We start from the raw sequence: 19,541 nt of genomic DNA, 5'->3' as shown, positions 1-19,541 counted from the left end.
GAGACATATGAAAACATGTTCCAAGTCACTAATCATCCGAGAGATGCAAAGCAAAACAACAATTCGGTTGTTTCTCAGACCTGTCAGAATGGCTACCATCAACAAATCAACAAATGACAAGTGCTGGCGAGGATGCGGAGAAAAAGGAACCCTCGTGCACTGCTGGTGGGAATGCAGACTGGTGCAGCCACTGTGGAAAACAGTATGGAGTTTCCTCAAAAAACTGAAAATGGAACTCCCATTTGACCCAGTAATCCCACTTCTAGGAATATATCCCAAGAAACTAGAAACACCAATCAGAAAGGATATATGCACCCCTATGTTCATAGCAGCAAATTTACAATAGCTAAGATTTGGAAACAGCCTAAGTGCCCATCAGCAGATGAGTGGATTAGAAAACTGTGGTACATCTACACAAAGGAATACTAGACTGCTGTAAAAAGAAGGAATTCTACCATTTGCAACAGCATGGAACTGGAGAGCATTATGCTAAGCGAAATAAGCCAGTCAGAGAAAGATAAATATCACATGATCTCACTCATTTTTGGAATATAATGAACAACATAAACTGATGAACCAAAATAGAACTAGAGTCATAGAAGCATCAAACAGACTGTCCAACCTATGAGGGAAGGTGAGGGGTGAGGGGGTAAGAGATCAACCAAAGGACTTGTATGCATGTATATGAGCAAAACCAATGGACACAGACAGGGGAGTGGGGGAGGGCATGTGTGGGGAGTGGGGGCGGCTGGGGAGAGGTCATTGGGGGGAAAAGGAGACTTATGTAATACTTTAAACAATAAAGAATTTAAATTTTTTAAAAAAAGCATGTGCTCTGGAGCCTGACACCCTAGTGTCTAATCTGGGCTTTGCTACCTATTCCCTTTTGACCTTGAGCAAGTTATGTAACCTCTGTTTGCCTCGGCTATAAAATAGGAATACTACTACTACCTCTCATAGAATTGCTGTGAGGTTTAAACATTAGATGACATATGTAAAATATTTAGAACACTAGGGGCTCGGTGCACGAAACCTGTGTATGGAGGGGTGTTCCTCAGCCTGGCCTGCACCCTCTCCAATCTGGGATCCCTTGGGATCGGGCCTAAACTGGCAGTCAGATATCCCTCTCGCAATCCGGGATAACTGGCTCCTAACCACTTGCCTACCTGCCTGCCTGATTGCCCCTAACCACCTCTGCCTGCCAGCCTGATTCCCTTAACAGCTCCCCTGCTGGCCTGATTGCCCCCTAACTGCTCCCCTGCCAGCCTGATCAGCCCCTAACTGAGCCATTGGCAGCTTGCCTGAGCCTCAGGCCGGCCCTGGGCAATTGGGCAACTGCCATCCCAGGCTTGCTGGAGCTCGCAGCCACCATCCCCGGCTTGCCTGAGCCTCAGGCTGTCCCTGGGCAGCAGGGCAGCCACCATCGGCGGCTTGCCTGAGCTCTCAGATGCCATCCCCGGCTTTCCTGAGCCTCAGGCCGGCCCTGGGGGGCTGGGGAGCCACCATCCCTGGCTTCCCTGAGCCTTGGCCCAGCCCTGGGTGGCTGGGCAGCCACCATCGGCAGCTTGCCCAAGCTCACAGCCACCATCCCCGGCTTCCCTGAGCCTCGGGCCAGCCCTGGGTAGCTGTAGCTGCCATCTGTGGCTTGCCTGAGCCTCAGGCAGCCGCAGCGGCTTTGTCTGGAAGGAGGTCTGGAAGGTCATCCGGAAGGTCTCCCAGTCTAATTAGCATAATACCCTTTTATTGGTATAGATTGGCACATGGCTTAGAAATGCTATTTTTTGTATCTTATTTTTATGATGTCTACAAGACATCTAGTTAGGCCATTAGACATCTAGGTTTGAATAAAGAGAGATGTGAGCTGGATTTATAAATCTGGGGAATCGCTAGAATATAGTGGATGTTAAAGCTACAAAATCAATTAAGAACATTCATGAGGAAAATAAAATATATATGTATATGAATATACTGTATATGTCTGTATATAATACACATGTATGTATATACAAAAATGATAATAGAAAAAGACCAAGGATAGAACTTAGAGAACAAAATACCCAAGAAGAGAAACAACATGAAGAAGATAAAGAGCAATTAAAGGTAGTTAAAGAACAAGGAGAGAATGGTGCCTGAAAAGCCAAAGGCAGAAAAATTTTTAAGGAGGGAGGGGATCAATAGTGCCAAGTGACCAGGATTTGAAATAGGCCATTAGATTTTGAAATTAGAGGATCATTGTTGACCTTTTTGTGAACTGTGAAAAAGCTGAGCTGTGAAAGGTAATTTAGGAAACAGAGAAAACAAGTATCGATGATTCTTTTAGAGATTTAAACTATAAAATGTAAAAGGAAGATGAGAGGCTAGTTCAAGAATAAGTAGGATCAAAAGAAGGTGTTGCAGTATGAGGGAAACTTGAGAATGCTACTAAGCTGAAGGGAAGTCAATGAAGAGAGAGTATATGAAGATATGTGATTTACTGTCTTATCTATTTTTTGAAGTACTGAAGATAATGAAAATGCTATCACAGGTATAAAATTTCACTTTAATGATGATCTAGAAAACTTCTGTGAGAAGTTAATAATCTGTTTTAAAACACACAAAAAGAAAAAAAAGGTATATAGTTGTCATTTAAAATGTAATTAGTCCTGTATTTTAACAGAATTACTTCCTGAGATTATAATAACATTTTGAGAATTCTCAGGATACTATCGAAATAGAAAAGTCATTGTTAAAATACAGCACTAACTATATTTTTAAACAATAGATTTAAACTTATTTTTCATTCTGCATTCTGAATATATTTTTGAACTTTTAGATAATATTTTTTCATTCACATGAAATAGTCCAAATAAACAAACCCACTTCACAATTCTGTGATAATAATAGGCTCTGTATATAACAAATTACTAATTTTTGTAGCTCATTAGAATAGGAAATTTCAATTTGTGATTTGCAGATGTTTGCATCTATAGCAAGTATTCAACAATTTCTTGAATACCTAACAAGATGTCTATGATTCTTCAATATGTTTACTTGTTAACAACTTGCCATTTTATCAGTCCATTCAGCCCAGCTTCCTGAAGACTGGAAAATCTCATTCCCTTCTCATCATTTTGGGTGAACTACTCTATAGCAGAGGTGTCATTTTAAAGGTCAGACAATTCAATATATCAATGTTGATATCACAAAGACCTGGCTTCAAATCAAAGCTCTACCCCCTCAACAGCTATGCGATTTTGAGTGAGCTGTGTAATGAAAACATTCACTATATCTAAAACACCTAATTACTTCTAAACAAGCATTGCAAGACAAGTACAAACTCCTACATATGACTGACAGTCAAAGAAATTTAGCTAGGTAAGCCAAAGGAACATGGACAAAAATTTCAAGAAATCATCTAAAAAGATAGTTTCAAACCTTTCAATAGAGATATTAGATTTTATTTAGACACATCCTATATAATAAAAGGCTAATATGCAAATCTACAGAATGGCTGAATGACTGGTCGCTTTGCTGTGCACTGACCACCATGGGGCAGATGCTCAGTGCAGGAGCTGCCCCCTAGTGGTCAGTGTGCTCAGCCAGAAGCCCTGAGCCAAGCTCACTGCTGGTGAGTGCAGCAGCAGTGGTGGGAGCCTCTCCTGCCTCCGTGGCAGTGCTAAGGATGTCCGACTGCCGGTTTAGGCCTGCTCCTAAGCTGTCAGTCAGACATTCCCTGAGGGCTCCCAGACTGCGAGAGGGTTCAGACCAGGGTGACCCCCCAAGCCTCTAGTTTGTAAAAAGAAAAACACTGAGCCCGGCTGGTGTGGCTCAATGGTTGAGCGTGGACCTAAGAACCAGGAGGTCATGGTATGATTCCCAGTCATGGCACATGCCCAGGCTGCGGGCTCAATCCCCAGTAAGGGTGTGCAGGAGGCAGCCAATCAATGATTGTCACTCAGATGTTTCTATCACTCCCTCCCTCTCTGATATAAATAAAAATATAATTTAAAAAGAAGGAAAAAAAATCACTGGAAGTAAATATCCCAATTATTTAAAAAATGTAATATCCTGGACATAAATGGCATACCATAAAAGATTATCCAAACTGCTTATTATAGCTGGAGCAGAACTAACAATGAACAAATTTCCTTAAATATCTGAAGACTTTATAGCTTTATAACACTACAGTATTCTCATTGGACAAACCAATTTATCTATCTGTTGTAGCTTCAAATGCTGGTGGGGGAAAAAAAGAACCAATAATTGATAATAAAATAAAAAAGAGAAAAAGAAAATGCTTACTTTATATCAGGTAAGAAATTTTAATATTTAAACACTCACTGCTAAATAACAGCACCTACATAGCTGGGTTGTTGTGAGAATTAAATCAGATAATACAAGTAAATTGTTTAGTCCAGGATCTCACACTATAATTATGGCCAATAAATATGCATTCTCACTAGTCAAGGACAAAGTCATCATTCATAAAATAGGTCATTTCCTGAAATTATCTAAGAAAATATATAGAGTTTTGTCATTTTCTAAAGAAAACATTTAGGCTGGGTCTACACAGGCTGTCAGGTAAACACTGTCCTAGAGTTGCAATTCAATGACTGCGATTCTGGTGAGTCAGACTTCTGAATGCTGTGTATGGCACTAAGAGAAATGCACTTCGTTTTTTTAAATTTCTAGAAGCCCACATACATCATTAACACTTGTTAGGATAATGACATTGGCTGAATTCTTTGTGCTGTTGCCCTGATTATTGCTAAGGCTTTAATTTCTGCAGTTTATTACATTAATTACTAAATTTCTACCCAAATACTAATGATAATCGTAATAATCACATTTGTAATAATCCAAAGTACTTTTTCTAATTTTAAACAATATGTTATTCTCACAGACAAAACTTCTAGTTTTTATGAACAACCAAGCAACAGGAAGAATTTCATTTTTATGTTCCATTCAATTTAAGTGTTTGCGCAAATGGTATCACACAAAATGAGTCCTCTAAATATAATTCTAGAAGCAATTTAAGACAAAACTAGACTCACCTGTAATTGCAAAGCTTCATGATTTTCTAACCCTTCCACAATTGGTGAAAATCGTTCTCTATTATATCTTTCGGCTGCTGTAGTTATAGCCCCTAAAAGTTTCTCTAGACTAGAGAGAAAAAAATAGAAAAGGAATGAAACATATCTCACACACACATTGTGAATATGGGGTTTTCTCTATCAGATTTCCCTGCTTTCTTTCTGGTGTTTGATCAGGAGATAGGTCATCACAATTAAAGAATTGTGTTTCTATCTGCATATTTCAACACATCAAATATTGATAGCATGAAATAATTTTAGGGCATTAACATGAAAATTCAATTTAAAAATCTTGACATTTTTTTTTCTGGGTGACAATTTTCAAAAGATACTTAACTGATAAACACTGAAATTTAAAATTTCAAGTTTTGCTATTTTGTGTAACAAATATTAATATCTCTGCAACCCAAAATGGTACCTACAAATATTAAGTTTATTCAAGTGTAACCTGACTGTAATTGTATTTATTTATTTTGAATTTTTATAAGATCTCAAATGCTCTGCCGACTGAAATTTTATAATATAGTGCTAGAAAGAGTAAAAAATTTTAAAAAGAACTTAAAAACATTAACATTCTTTGAAAATGGAACAAGAAAACAATACCTGAAAGAGAATGCCTAGGTAATTACAGAAGCATCTATAATCACCTAGCACAAGCAACTTAGTTACCTGAACAAAATAATAAAGACTATCTCTTGTACAGTGTCTGAATCAAATTAAATTCTATGTAGTGTACTACCCTTATAAAATTATATCTGAAATTACATTTAAAGCATATCAAATATAGCAGGGTAGGATGTAGTACATGAATTAAGTATTGAAAAAAATCTATTTGACTAGAAAAATATTTCTTATGCATGTATAAACTAATTTTTCTATAAAACCTAAGGAAACCTCAGTATCGCATATGTTACCTCATTTATAGTTTGTTCTCACTGAGATAAGATTTAATGCCATATGATAATATTTTTGTTTGTCTTTTGGTTTCTAAGGACACACTTGCCAGCACTAACCAACATCTCATTTTATTCTAGCAGATATGAAAAAGTCAACGCATTAGAATATTCCTCTTTGTATAGCCCTGTTCAGATTCAAATGGAAATTACTGCTGGCACGCAAAGTGTTTAGAAGAAACATTTTAGTTCATGTCCTTAGCAGGTATTTCATTATTTATCACAATTGTTTCTTATTAACTAGACATATTAATGACATTAAATTTGAAATTTTGCTTCTGATTCAATATTATTTCCATAAGAAGAAATTATCTAATGTATGATGAGCAACGACTTGCTGTAACTGGCACTTTTACCACAGACTTTCTAAAAAATTACCCAGACTTTCTGTTCTTTCTTTTTAACAGGTTAGTTTATTTCATTCTATGAATGATTGCTTTATCTTTTCACTTACCATAGGCAGATAAAATACTTCTATAAAATAATAGTTCAAAATAAAAACATCTAGTTAATTTAATTAGTTCAAGTAGCCAAATTTTGTGATGTGTGTGTGTGTGTGTGGGGGGGTGCAGGGGTAGGGGTGTAGGGGCGTGAGTGTGTGTGTGTGTGTGTGTGAGTGTGTAGCCAAAATTACTCTCTGATAATTTTCCTATATTTCTAGGAATTGCTTTACCTTCAACAAGACAAAATTCTATTCATTCACTTGGAATCCAACTTTGAAGAATTTCCCATTAGGATTCTATCTGTTTAAACCTATTTTTCAAAGAATCAAACAAAGCTAAAATGTAAATAGACAAGATAAAAGATGCTACCAATTTTTTCCTAAAATTTCATATTATTTTCATGCAAGTTATCTAAAGAAACAGCATACAAGTAGGACTTGTTAATTTCTCGTGTCACTTTCCATGAAATTACATAAAATTAATATAACATAGCAATACTTACATGTTATCTTCTCCAACTATGCAAATAGCGGAAAGTATTTTTACTATTTCAGTCATCATGTTGGGTTGTTTGGGGTCAATTGCTCTTGCCAATAGTAAAAGACTTCTTTCATCTCCTAGAATCCTTTGCAATCCAAACTTAAAAAAAAAAAGAACTTTCATTCAAAATGTCTTTGGAACATATCTTTAAGAAATACAACTTACAATGATTTTCTAAAACCCATACCTCCACAATAAGGTTCTACCTAATTATATGAATGTTCTTCAAACAAGCAGTTATTTGTCTTTGTTTTTTATTTGAAATGACTGCATCTTGGGAGTTTTTAGCCCTTGATCAGATATGATCTCCATTAGCCTGTCTAAAATTCCATAAAGATCTGGGAGAAATATGGGAACAATCAGTATTTCTTCAACAAAGAAGAACATGTAAAGCACATACTGATATGATTTTCTAAAGTAATTCCACTTATGTCACTGGGTCTCCCTGGAGATATCTGCAATTCATGGTTAAATTCTCCAATATGTTTGTATAAAAAATTAAGTTGAACAAAAAGGGTGAAATGTTGAAAAGCTCTTTGTATACTATATTCCAGGTAAAGCAATAAGCCTCTGTACAGATTCTTTTGTACCTTCTCTGTTATCCTCCCCTTTCAGGCAGCTGTGCTGCATTCTGAAAGCTATGAACCCAAATAAATGGCACCTGGATTTCAATTAAGTGTCATATTCAACTGCGCAGAGAAGACATCCCTTTCATTTATTTTCCAGTCCTGAATATGTGTGCACAAGTGCGCATTATAAAAATGAATAGGTATAGACATTTTAAAGAAAGCCCAAAACATGGGTTTTCACTACATTAAGGTAATATATTCTTTGATCTTTGTCCCACAGAGTATTTCTCAGATTTCTTATGAAACAGGTTTGCTTTTTACAGTGAAATCTGACAACATTTCATTAGAGTAAAATGGCCATTTCAAGCTAACCTTTAGTTAAGTACCACGCATATGAAAAATTTTCATGGTTACTAATTTAACTTCTAAAAGAATTCATGAAGAAATAGCTAAAGCTCTTAAATGTAACTTTACCAGAGGTCAAAATAAGTAAGGAAATAAGAGAAAAAACATAAAAGGAAATGGAAGAGACAAAATATAAAAGCAGCAAAGAAAACAGAAGGAATGTGTATGCATAAAGGTGGTCAGTGGATAATAAATAATAAAAAAATAAGTGAAAAACACAGGTGTAAAACTGACAGATGATTACCACATAATTACCAAATTTAAAATAACAGCCTTAAAAATCACACTGAGAGTGAAATAATTTAATTTTCAAATTTCCACTTATTGTTTAAAAGTATTTTATAATATGTAGGGATATACTGATAATAAAAATGAAGATATGAGTAATAATGAAAAGCCATAAATCTAAACCTAAGAGCATTATTACAGCAAAGGAAGTTAAGAAGCAATTGGTAGCTTTTTATGATCCTATTCTGACATGCACTGTATAAGGAAAAATAATTTTTGAAGTACGTAATATAAACTCCTTGGGGTCAACAAATTTGATGTTTAAGTCATTTCAGATGAAACTTTGATTCTTTGATTATGACAGTTTATTCCAACATGAAATTGACTTATCACTGTATATTTTTATTTTGAATACATACTTTCGCCTATTATTTCATATGCCTGTAATTTAAAAGATCCACCGTGTGTTCATGTTCTGAGCCTCTATGTACAAGATATTAACATGCCCTAACTAAACCTTAACCTTAGTTTAGAACAATCTAATTCAAACCATCATGTTTGTATGGAAAATAGAATAATTAATATCTCATTGCACTGGTTATTCTATATTTCACATTTGGCTAGTTTTTGTTTACTGTTATAATTATTTATCTCTATTAATATTTGAGATTCTTAAAACACCATCTAAAGGGAATTATGTAATGAGTAAATTTAGCAGTGTTATTTTACTTATGGAAATACAAATCAAATCATTTCTAAGACAGTAACAAAATAGTTTATAGAAAAAAATAACTTTAAGAAACTCTTAACATTTGCAATGGCATGAATGAACCTAGAGAGCATTATGCTAAGCGAAATAAGCCAGTCAGAGAAAGACAAGTATCACATGATCTCACTCATATGTGGAATCTAAGAACAAAATAAACTGATGAACAAAATAGATCCAGAGACATGGAACAGACTGGCAAGTCTCAGAGGGAAGGTGTGGATGGGAGTGAGTTGAGGGGAGAGATTAAACCTAGAACATATATGCATAGCCCATGGATACAGGCAATAGTGTGGTGAAGGCTTGGAAGGGGCAGGTGCAGGGAGGGAGGGGGTCAATGGGAAAACAAACAAACAAACATCTGTGATACTTTCAACAATAAAGATAAATTTTAAAAAAACTTTAACTTCATAACCTCAGCACAGACTACTTTTAGAAGAAAAACCCTTGTATGGATTGTTTCATTGAGTCCCTCATAATGCAAAAAAAAGACAAAAAACCCACATTAATTTTCAGAAATGTCTTTTACGTATGTTAACTGACATTAATTGAACATAAAAGAAAGAGAAATCGTAACTTTATAATGTTCTTAACGAACAAGTCAAACCATGGCTTTGAATTTTCCTTTTCAAAGGAATAAAAAACACTAAGAAAATGCTATTCAACATATGACATCTAAATTTTTCTCTACTACAAAAGAAAAAAAAGCATTATCTAATTTGGGAATAAGACTTACATGTATGCATGATTGTAAAAACTTACCGATAAATATTTTGTGAAGGAAAATATATTTTAAATACTATTTAAATGAACCATGATGATTTGCATCATAAAGACCTTTCTGTAAACTGAATAAGCACACACTATTTTGTATGTTTCATATTTTCATACTGTTGGGTAAGTTCTCACCTTTTGTGACAGAGGCAGAAATAAACACTACTTACCTTATTATTCATAAATGCTTTGAGGCACTGAATAAGTTTATGCTGATTCTTCTTGTCAATATTTTCTTGCCTGAATAAAAGAAAAAAAAACTATTATACTGTGCTTAAACATTTCCCCTTTGGTGATTTTTTTCATGTTTGTTCTTACTGTTTCTTGTCCAGAAGCTTTTCCAGCACATCCAGTAAGAGTCCAAGACCTTCATGGCCAAAGTTGTTAACCCAGCTAGGAAATAAAAAAAAATGCATAGATAAGTTTGTATATTGAAAACATGAAGTATCTAAAATGAAATTTTGATTTTCAAATATAATAATCCTATCTTTATATTGTTCACCATTCTTTTTTCTACTCCAATTGCTTCAAGCATCCTCTGTGAGGATGACTCAAGATCTTTACCTCAATGTCACAATTTTCTTCACATTTTAGATTGCCCACTCCACAGCCCTGCCTTGGTTGTTTCTCTAGCAACATATACTTAAACCTGAACTTATAAGCCAAATTTATCTTCCTCTTTGCTCCTGCTTCCCAAAATCAACTCCTCTTCCATTCTTCCATGTTGTTAATTACACCACTATACTTTTTTTAATCATTCAGACTTGAAATACTTGCATAATCTGTGATCCCTCATCAATATTTTTTAAAATATATTTTTATTGATTGCAGAGAGGATCGGAGAGGGAGAGACAGAAACATCAATAATGAGAGAGTATCATTGATTGGCTGCCTCCTGCACACCCTCTACTGGGGATCGAGCCCGAAACCCGAGCACGTGCCCCCCACTAGAATCGAAACCAGAACCTTCCAGTCTGCAGTCCAATGCTCTATCCACTGAGCCAAACCAGCTAGGATCCCTCATCTATATTTATTGAGTGCATATATGTAGTACCAGCATGTTCTATCTAGGTGATAGAAATATAACAGGCAACAAAACTAAGTCCTTACCCTTGTATAGCTTACTGTCTCAAAGAGGGAGACAGATGATAAGCAGATAAACATGTAACAAAATGTCACTGCTTTGGTGCAATGAACAAAAATAAACATTGTTAAATGGGATAGGAGTGGCAGGGGACAAATTCTCGATAAGGTGGCATTTGAGTAGAGCCTTGAAGGAAATGAGGACTTTCCCAGGAGGGGGAATAAGTGCAACTGGGTACTGAGGTGGTAGCTATTGTGCTGGGAAATTCCAGGAGCTGTGAGGAAACCTGAGTGGCTAGAGCTGAATAAGGGGCCTGGATGAGCAGCAGGAGATGAAGTCCCATGTGTGCTAGAAGGCTGGAGACTGATCAGGTAGAGCTTCCTTTGACTTTTTATTATCCAGTCCTGAATATTATACTTCTAGAATGCCTCCCACACATGGGCTGGCCCTCCTTTCCATTGTCTCTGCTAACATTCTAGTGTAGCCCTAGTCACCTTAACAAGCCAGGAACCTCCCAACCAGGTTCTCTACAGCTTCATTTGTTCTTTTATTCATTTTACAAAATACCAAACTTGACTGAACTTAACTAGTCTTTTGTCCAAAGTAGTCCTCTGGACTACCTAACACATTTCAAATCCTGACTCTGATCTAGTGTCAACCTACCTTTACAGCCTCAGGCCTTATACCACATGTTCTAGTGAATATCAGACACTGTCCTTCCTGGAGTCCTCCCTGCACTTCCCTGCATTTCTTAATTTATGTTTCTTTCCATAAGGCAACCCCAACTCCCATCTCTCCAAACCCTTCAAGGCTCAAATTGAGTGTCAGTTCCTCCATTAGTGTTTTTCCTCATAAGTCTTCCATCCAAATAGGAGTTATTGTTCCTTTGTACACTCATGTATCTTTATTTCTTATTGTTTGATAATGTTCTTGTCACACATGTTCTACATACCTTTCTGTATTAAAAATTCTGTGAAGACAGTTATATTATCTCATTTATCTTTCTGTCTTCAATAATACTTAGCTGGCTAGCTTATATATAGTCAACACTAAGTAAATATTTGCTAATTCAAATTTAAATAAACTTACTGACTTGTGTCATTAAGAGAATCAGTAGTCTCATATTGCCCAAGAACTTCACAAATGTAAATTAATATATAGCAGACTCCTATAAAGCAAAAATGAAAACCTATACATATTTAACAATTACTATATTCTATTTCAGTCTTTAAACTACATTTCATGTCTTCATAAAGTAAAGCTTATCAACAAAATAGCTAAATTTATAAGAAAATATCAGTAAGAATCGTCAGATCACTGAAAATATATTTTAAAAAATAGCTGAAATATTCAAAACCAATCACATCCACAATATATGTAGAAGCTCATTTTAAACAAATTCTGCTTTAATTTTCACAGTGGAAATGAAAAAAAATCAATATGGCATTGTAATGATAATTGGCAGCAAGCTACTATTCAATTGAGGCATGTAATCAACCAGTACAATGAGCAATTTTCTCTAAAGACTCTTGTTAATCAGCTGGACAGTGGTGGAAGGATAAAAGGACACCAGCTCTAAGCATAATAAATTGTATTTAACCATCACAGAGAGAAATCAGCAGATATCATTACAGCACAACATACCGTACAGCAACCTTACAATAATAAGGAGTTCTGACCAAATTTCAGATCTCCTTTGGTATTTGGGAAGGATAAAATGATCTCTGAATTCCTCACATTTAACGCTTACAAATTGTTTTTAAGATTCTAAATTTTACTCGTACTCTTTTTACACTTAGTGCTATTAATATTCTTAGGGTGATTTCTTCCTGGGTCTAGGAAATTGTTTGATACAAGAGCATGATTTATATCTGTTCACTTGAAATCAGTCATCTATCTACACACCCCGGACTGCTTCAAATTGAGCAGTTTATGGTACTTTGATTTAATTCAGTGCAAATTACTATTGTTCTGGAAAAATTAGGACACAATCACTAAACTTAAGTATAAGGAGGAGGGCCTATTTGTAACAAACTAGACCGTGAAAAGTCTTAACCAAGAATATCTTAGGCCAATGGGCAGAGGAGGCCTAGTAAGAATCCTCAGAACTTTGACAGAGAATAGGAGTCCAAAGGGAGCCTGTTGCTAGGGGGATAAAATGATAATGATGCAGCATGAGGAGGATAAAAGGAAGGGGGCAACTAGACATCCTTTTTTTTTTACCTTTTTCTCTTGCCAGCATCATTTCTCTGCTTTTAAGCATTGGACATTTTTGTGGCCTCTAGTCAAACACTATTTTCTCCCACTCTCTCCCTCTCCCCACGCCTCATAAGCAGTTTAAAAACAAAATGTTAGCTTTGATAGTTAGGCAGGAATTTTGACACTGTAACACAAGAAGTAAGCATAAATCAGTGGTTCTCAACATGTGTGTCCCACACCAGTAGCATCAACATCATCTAGGAACTCATTAGAAATGCAAATTCTTGGACCCCAACCTAGACCTATGGAATGAGTAACTCTGGGGGTGGGGCCAAGCAATGTGGGTTTTAACTACTCCAGTTGATTCTGATGCTTGCTCAGGTTTGGGAACCAGTGATAGAGAAACACGGTTTGCTAACAAGTGTTAAGAGCCTTTCTCAGGAAGCACTGAGGCTCAAAACTCAAGATTGCTTTATATGGCACACCCTGCCAACCATACTGAACACTCCCACTGCCACAGGACAGATACAGAATCCAATCAAAGCAAGTATATTTGGTATATTTTACAGAGCATGCAAGTTCCAGCTCTGAGTTATTCAGTACTAATTGGAATATCTAAAAATATAAAAATAGGGCTCTAGCTGGTTTGGCTCAGTGGATAGAGCTTTGGCCTACAGAATGAAGGGTCCCACATTCAATTCCAGTCAAGGGCACATGCCTGGGTTGCGGTCTCGATCCCCAATAGGGGGCGTGCAGGAGGTAGCCAATCAATGATTTTCTTTCATCATTGATGTTTCTCTCTCTCCCTCTCCCTTCCTCTCTGAAATCAATAATAAAATAAAAATATAAAAATACAGTTGATGACTTGATTTAAAATCTGATTCTAAGACTGCAGGTAAGGACAGATAAACACAAATTTTCTATAGTATCTCAACCCTGAAACAAGAAATTGCAATTTATCATGGTCCCTAAATTTATAGGAGGCATAGAAGCAGCCAGGGATAATGAACAACCTAACAGAAGAACAAATGGGGGAGGAGATTGATCTATCATAATTTCCATAACCACTCTGAAACACAAGTTGTTTTTTTCTGTTATATGATTTACATACAGAAAAATTCATCCTCTTGACAAAGGTATAGTCATGCAATCTCCAACACAAACAAGATATGCAACATTTCCATCACTCCAAAATATTTAGTCTTTTTCCTTCGCAGTCAATCCCTTTTCCCTACTCCCATGTCCCTGGCAACCACCTATCTGATTTGTGTCCCTATAGTTTTGCTGTTTCAAGATTACCTTTAGGAATGGAATCACACAGTGCAGGATTCTGTGTCTGGCTTCTTTAACTTAGCATAAATACTATGATCTTCAACAATTTGGTGCATGGATCAGTAGTCTACTCCTTTTTATTGTATGGTTATGCCACAATTTATTTTATACATTCATCAGTTGATGAGCCTCTAGATTGTTTCCAGGTTTTGGTGATAATGAATAAAGCTACTACAAATATTCACATGTAAGTTTTTTGTGTAAGCATATGTTTTCATTTGCTTGGGAAAATAATTAGGAGTTGAATTGCTGGCTCTTAGGGTAAATGGATGTTTAACTTTTTTACAAAACTACTTTCCAAATTGGCATTCCTTCAGCAAAGTGCAACAGTTCCAATTGCTCCAAATCCTCCCAGGCACTTCATATTGTCAACCTTTTTAACGTCAGCCATTCGGAAAACTATTTTCACACACGGAAACTGAGAAGCAAAGTAGTCAAGTAATTTGCCAAACATCACTGAACAAGTATAATTTCTAGGACTCAAACCCAGGTCTGACTCCAAAACTCATGTTTATTTGAACCATACCATTAGAAATTAATAACAAGACCAGTGTACAATTTTCTAAAACATCTGGCTAATGGCTCCACCAATAACTCATTGAAGAAGAATCACTGGTTGTTCAGAATTACACTGAACTTATAACTGTGTCTATGTCTAGACACACAAATATATGGTTTGTATTACTGGACAGTTTACTTCATTCATTTAGGTGTGATAAGTACCTTTCAATTCCTGTTTCTATTATATTTGAAGCCCTAAGCCTCATAAGAAATCTACCAAATAATATTAAGAAAAGATATCTGGAAACTCCAACTAAGGTTTAGGTAAGGCAGCTTATTGGAATAGAGCCAAAATATAGCTTATGTTTTTTGTTTTTGTTTTTAACGGGCTATATAATCCACAGTTTTCTTTTTAGGTATTAACATACTGGTGATTTTATGCTATCAAGTTACCTAAGGTAAACAGTTGTCTTGCCCGGCCAGTGTTGCTCAGTGGTTGAGCACTGACCCATGAATCAGGAGGCCATGGTTCGATTACTTAGTTTTACGGACTCAGTCCCCATTAGGGGACATGCAGGAGGCAGCTAATCAATGATTCTCTCTCATAGATGTTTCTCTCTCTCTCTCTCTCTCTCTCCTCTCTCTCTCTCTCTCTCTCTCTCTCTCTCTCTCTCTCCTCCCTCCCTCCCTCCCTCCCTCTCCCTTCTTCTCTCTTAAATCAACATATTAAAAAAATTTTAAGAGGTATCTTGACATGATACACATGCATGGTGATATTTGTAGCCATCACTTGTCAGGAAAACAGGTGGAATAAATAAGCCACCCAAACAAAACAGATAGAAAGATCAGTCAGGATGATTAATGTATGAGTGAGCAAGAAGCCAGGTTTAGATCTGAAGACTAAAAAAGAAGCCAGGAAGATTATCTAGGGAATAAGAGGAACTGACCCACAATGAGATAGTGTTTCTGAACTTAGGTATAAATGGCTTGGATATGTCTATCAGGCAGTCCAACATTTGGTACATTGCTCAAGAAGTTAAAAATTAAAGACCTTTCCCAAGTTTACTCAAAGGTCACAAAAATATCACTCCATCCATCAATGAAATATGCTGTGAGGCTACATAGTGGCATAGTTAAGTGCATATGCTTTAGAAGACGACAGATCCAGGTTCCAATCCCATCTCTACCATAGTCAACCTGTGTTATTTTTTATCAGTTACTTAAAACTCTCTAAGTTCATTTACTCATCTTCAAAATAGGGATGAGAATAGTACCTACACCCCATAAGGTCTTTGTGACTACTAAATGAAATAATGCCTGTGAAATAGCACAGTGAAGCTTGCACCAAAATTTTGTGGAAATATTAAAAATAAGAAACTTAAATGTTCTTTTAATCTCCTAGTCCAAAACACAGTATGAATTTTAGGCATAAAGACTACTTTTTAATAATATTAACATTTTATCATTCATTTATTAAAAAGGATTTTAATTAATATGAAATATGCATTAGAATCTAAACAGATGCTAGGCTTCTTCAATAGATGATTTATATATAGTATTTGGTACTCATATTACCTTTTGTGTTTTCTTTAACTTTGTATATATTTATTTTCCACTATATTTAGCACTTGCCAATTGACATTGGAATCCTATGTAATAAAAGGCCAATATGCAAATCGACCAAACAGTGGAACCACTGGTCACTATGATGTGCACTGACCACCAGCGGGCAGATGCTCAACGTAGGAGCTGCCCCCTGGTGGTCAATGCGCTCCCACAGGGGAAGCGCCACTCAGCCAGAAGCCCTGAACAGGGCTCATGGCTGGCGAGCACAGCGGCAGTGGCAGGAGCCTCTCCCACCTCCACAGCAGCATTAAGGATGTCCAACTGACGGCTTAAGTTCCTGAGGGCTCCCAGACTGCAAGAGGGCACAAGCTGGGCTAAGAACCCCCCAGTGCACGAATTTCATGCACTGGGCTCTAGTAAATATAGAAGTTATAATGAGGGGAGGCTGAACAGGGAGAGAGAGTCTATTTATAGTTCATGAATAATCTTGACAAAAAATAATATCAAAATTATATAAAATAGCCCTGGCAAATAGGGGTCAGTTGGTTGAGCACTGTCTGGTGCACCAAAAGGTCATCAGTTCAATTCCTGGTCAAGGCACATGCCCAGGTTGCAGGCTCCATCCCCGGGGACAGCGGTGGGGGATGTGCAGGAGTCAACCGATCAATGTTCTCTCACATTGATGTTTCTCTATCTCCCTTTCCCATCCCCTCTCTCTAAAATCAATCAAAGCATCTTTTTAAACAATTATCTAAAAATTTAGGTTTTAAAACATGAATCTATCCTGAGCCTTCAGAACCTCCGAGATCATTTTTTTAACAGATAGTCAATTTATTTTTTTAAAAAAAAGTTTGACTTAAGCATCTGCAATGGTGACTTCAACTTTGATTCCTGGCTCAATTCTGATGGAAGTAATCTACTTAACAATCTTAGGACACTGCAAGTTAATGCATCGCCTGTGGATCCTCATCTGAAACTGATCCCAAGTGTTAGAACCCTCCCTCCCCACAGGAATCTTTGCTTGTAGTGATTTTCAGAGTCTTGGTAGGCATCCAAACTGCTCTTTTCACATTGAGATTCTTCTCCTTTGTGCCTCTGATCAACTAAGCACACACCTTCTCCAAAGTCTTTCCATTGAGACTGGTTAGAGCAATCCTAATTCAGTGAGTCACCACCTATGGCTCCACAAAGTGTCTTTCTGGTATCGTTAAAAGCCATGGCTGTGGTTTGGCTTCCTGACTGATTTGTTCCTCTGGGAGAAGTAATAGCTGTGAGGCAGGAGCAGGAGAGGAACAGGAGCAGGAGCAGGAGCAGGAGCAGGAGCAGGAGCAGGAGTGGGTGGGATGGATTATGCTGCAGTTGTGACCTTGTCTTTCTCAAAGAGGAGGTCAATATTTTTATAAGGCCCACTTATACTGATAGCCATAATCAAAGGAAAGAAAATCTTATGTTTAATTAAAGTATCAGAGGATTCTATGAAAAACAATATTCTCTAGTTCTCTGGGGGAAAACAAAGTGAGGGAAACTCTATAAATGTACCTATTGAATAAGGGAATGAGATTCTGCTCCCTCATATATACATGTAAAGGAAAACCCTTCACAGTTTCCAAAATGTCAACCTTTCATCCAAAATTGGAGATTTAGACTCTGAATTATTTAGTCATAGTTCATGTAAGTTAAAAGCAAAGAAATAGTGGATGATGAGCTCAGTACACTATACACAATATAGACATAACAGGAAGTAGTGACTGCATGTACATTTATTATTTGATTGGCTGAATTCACAACTATTTTTCAAAGGGGACAAAGCTAAAATTATAAAGTTTTATCCAAAGTCCCATAAGCTGTAAAGGCAATTAGTCTCAGGTGCAAGAGACCAATAATTGGTTATGTCATCCTTTTATCAATATTTGTGCAGTGCTAAAGGCTACTATAGAGGGTTATGTGTTCTGTACAAAGGATTTTATTTCCCTCTAATAGTGTTCTATTCCCATATGAAATCTCGTACTGCAACCCAAATCACTGGAACATCAAATAAAATGATAGTTCAGAGTTTCTTGGGGGAATCAGAAACTTGGTAAAATTATAAGATATGAAACAACTAATTCAAAGGGTTTAGAAGACTTTAAAGATGGCTTTAAATGGTGTTCACATGTTTTATTTAATAGGAAAACATCTCATTTTATTACTAATGTTGCCAATTATAACCCAACCTTAGTTATATGCACTGGGGAAAGAAGTGGTCCTAGGTGATTAAAACCAATGTACAACCCAACACGAACATTATCATATATGCAGATCATGGATCAGTACCTCCAAATAGTAGCCAAGAAAAACTTTGTATTTTCAGCCTTTTAAAAAGATAATTTGCTCAGCTATATCAACTTCATAGATAATTCCACTATCAATATATACATCCATTAAAATACAATGTTAAAAACAAATCAACATGGATTTGTATATGCTATGACTGCCCTGGTATTAGTCCAAGAAAAACATATATATATGAAAGGGTTAATGAGAATAAAACGGGGCAGAGGAAACTTACTGTGCTTAGCAGATATCTTGCAGAAAGCTTGCGGCCTTGAGCTCGGCATAGCCTAGATAACCACTAGACACCTGGCACCGGGAGGAGCCAAGGACGGACCAAACCCTTGCGTCAGCAGAACTGTTTGCAGCCAGCAGAGGTTAATAAAAGTCTGCCCCCCCCCTTCAGTCTCTGCTGATTCCTTTGTTGGACTCAGCCCACCTGCACCCAGATGCCTGAAATAAACGCTTTTTTTGATACATTATGGCCTCATGTCATAGGTGTGCGACCCCAGCCCACTTCGAACCTTTCAATATCTATTCAGGTTTGTCTACATGAAAGTAAACACAATAGCATTTGAGTGTCCTTGGAAACTACTGATCATGGTAGATTGATGCATGAACTAATTCTGACCAATTAAAGGTACCTATCAGATGTAATACTACCATTTCCAAACATTTGCATATATTCCATTGAAGCATAACGTTCACTCTCCACTTATTTCACCCAATTCATAGAAAGGTTGAATATGTCAATTTTCCAGCTCTGTCTCTCAGTGGTTTTTACTTCAATGTTGAGATA

At 36.6% G+C, this 19,541-nt stretch overlaps 1 protein-coding gene across 3 annotated transcripts in view; it reads right to left on the bottom strand.

The window, feature by feature from the left end:
* DIAPH2 (diaphanous related formin 2) overlaps positions 1-19,541 on the bottom strand; it is a 981,952-nt gene that overhangs the window by 741,885 nt on the left and 220,526 nt on the right. For all 3 annotated transcript variants that reach the window (XM_079765114.1, XM_079765112.1, XM_079765113.1), the window contains 4 exons: positions 10,069-10,143; positions 9,921-9,990; positions 6,971-7,107; positions 5,034-5,142 (listed from right to left, as the gene is read on the bottom strand). In XM_079765114.1, the coding sequence (XP_079621240.1) occupies positions 5,034-5,142; positions 6,971-7,107; positions 9,921-9,990; positions 10,069-10,143 (391 nt within the window). The remainder of the gene's footprint in view (positions 1-5,033; positions 5,143-6,970; positions 7,108-9,920; positions 9,991-10,068; positions 10,144-19,541) is intronic.

This window comes from Cnephaeus nilssonii, assembly GCF_951640355.1.
Source record: "Cnephaeus nilssonii genome assembly, chromosome: X".
Lineage (NCBI taxonomy): Eukaryota > Metazoa > Chordata > Mammalia > Chiroptera > Vespertilionidae > Cnephaeus > Cnephaeus nilssonii.
The sequence above is the reverse complement of the archived record's forward strand: the minus strand, read 5'-3'. Positions and strand labels throughout refer to the sequence as shown.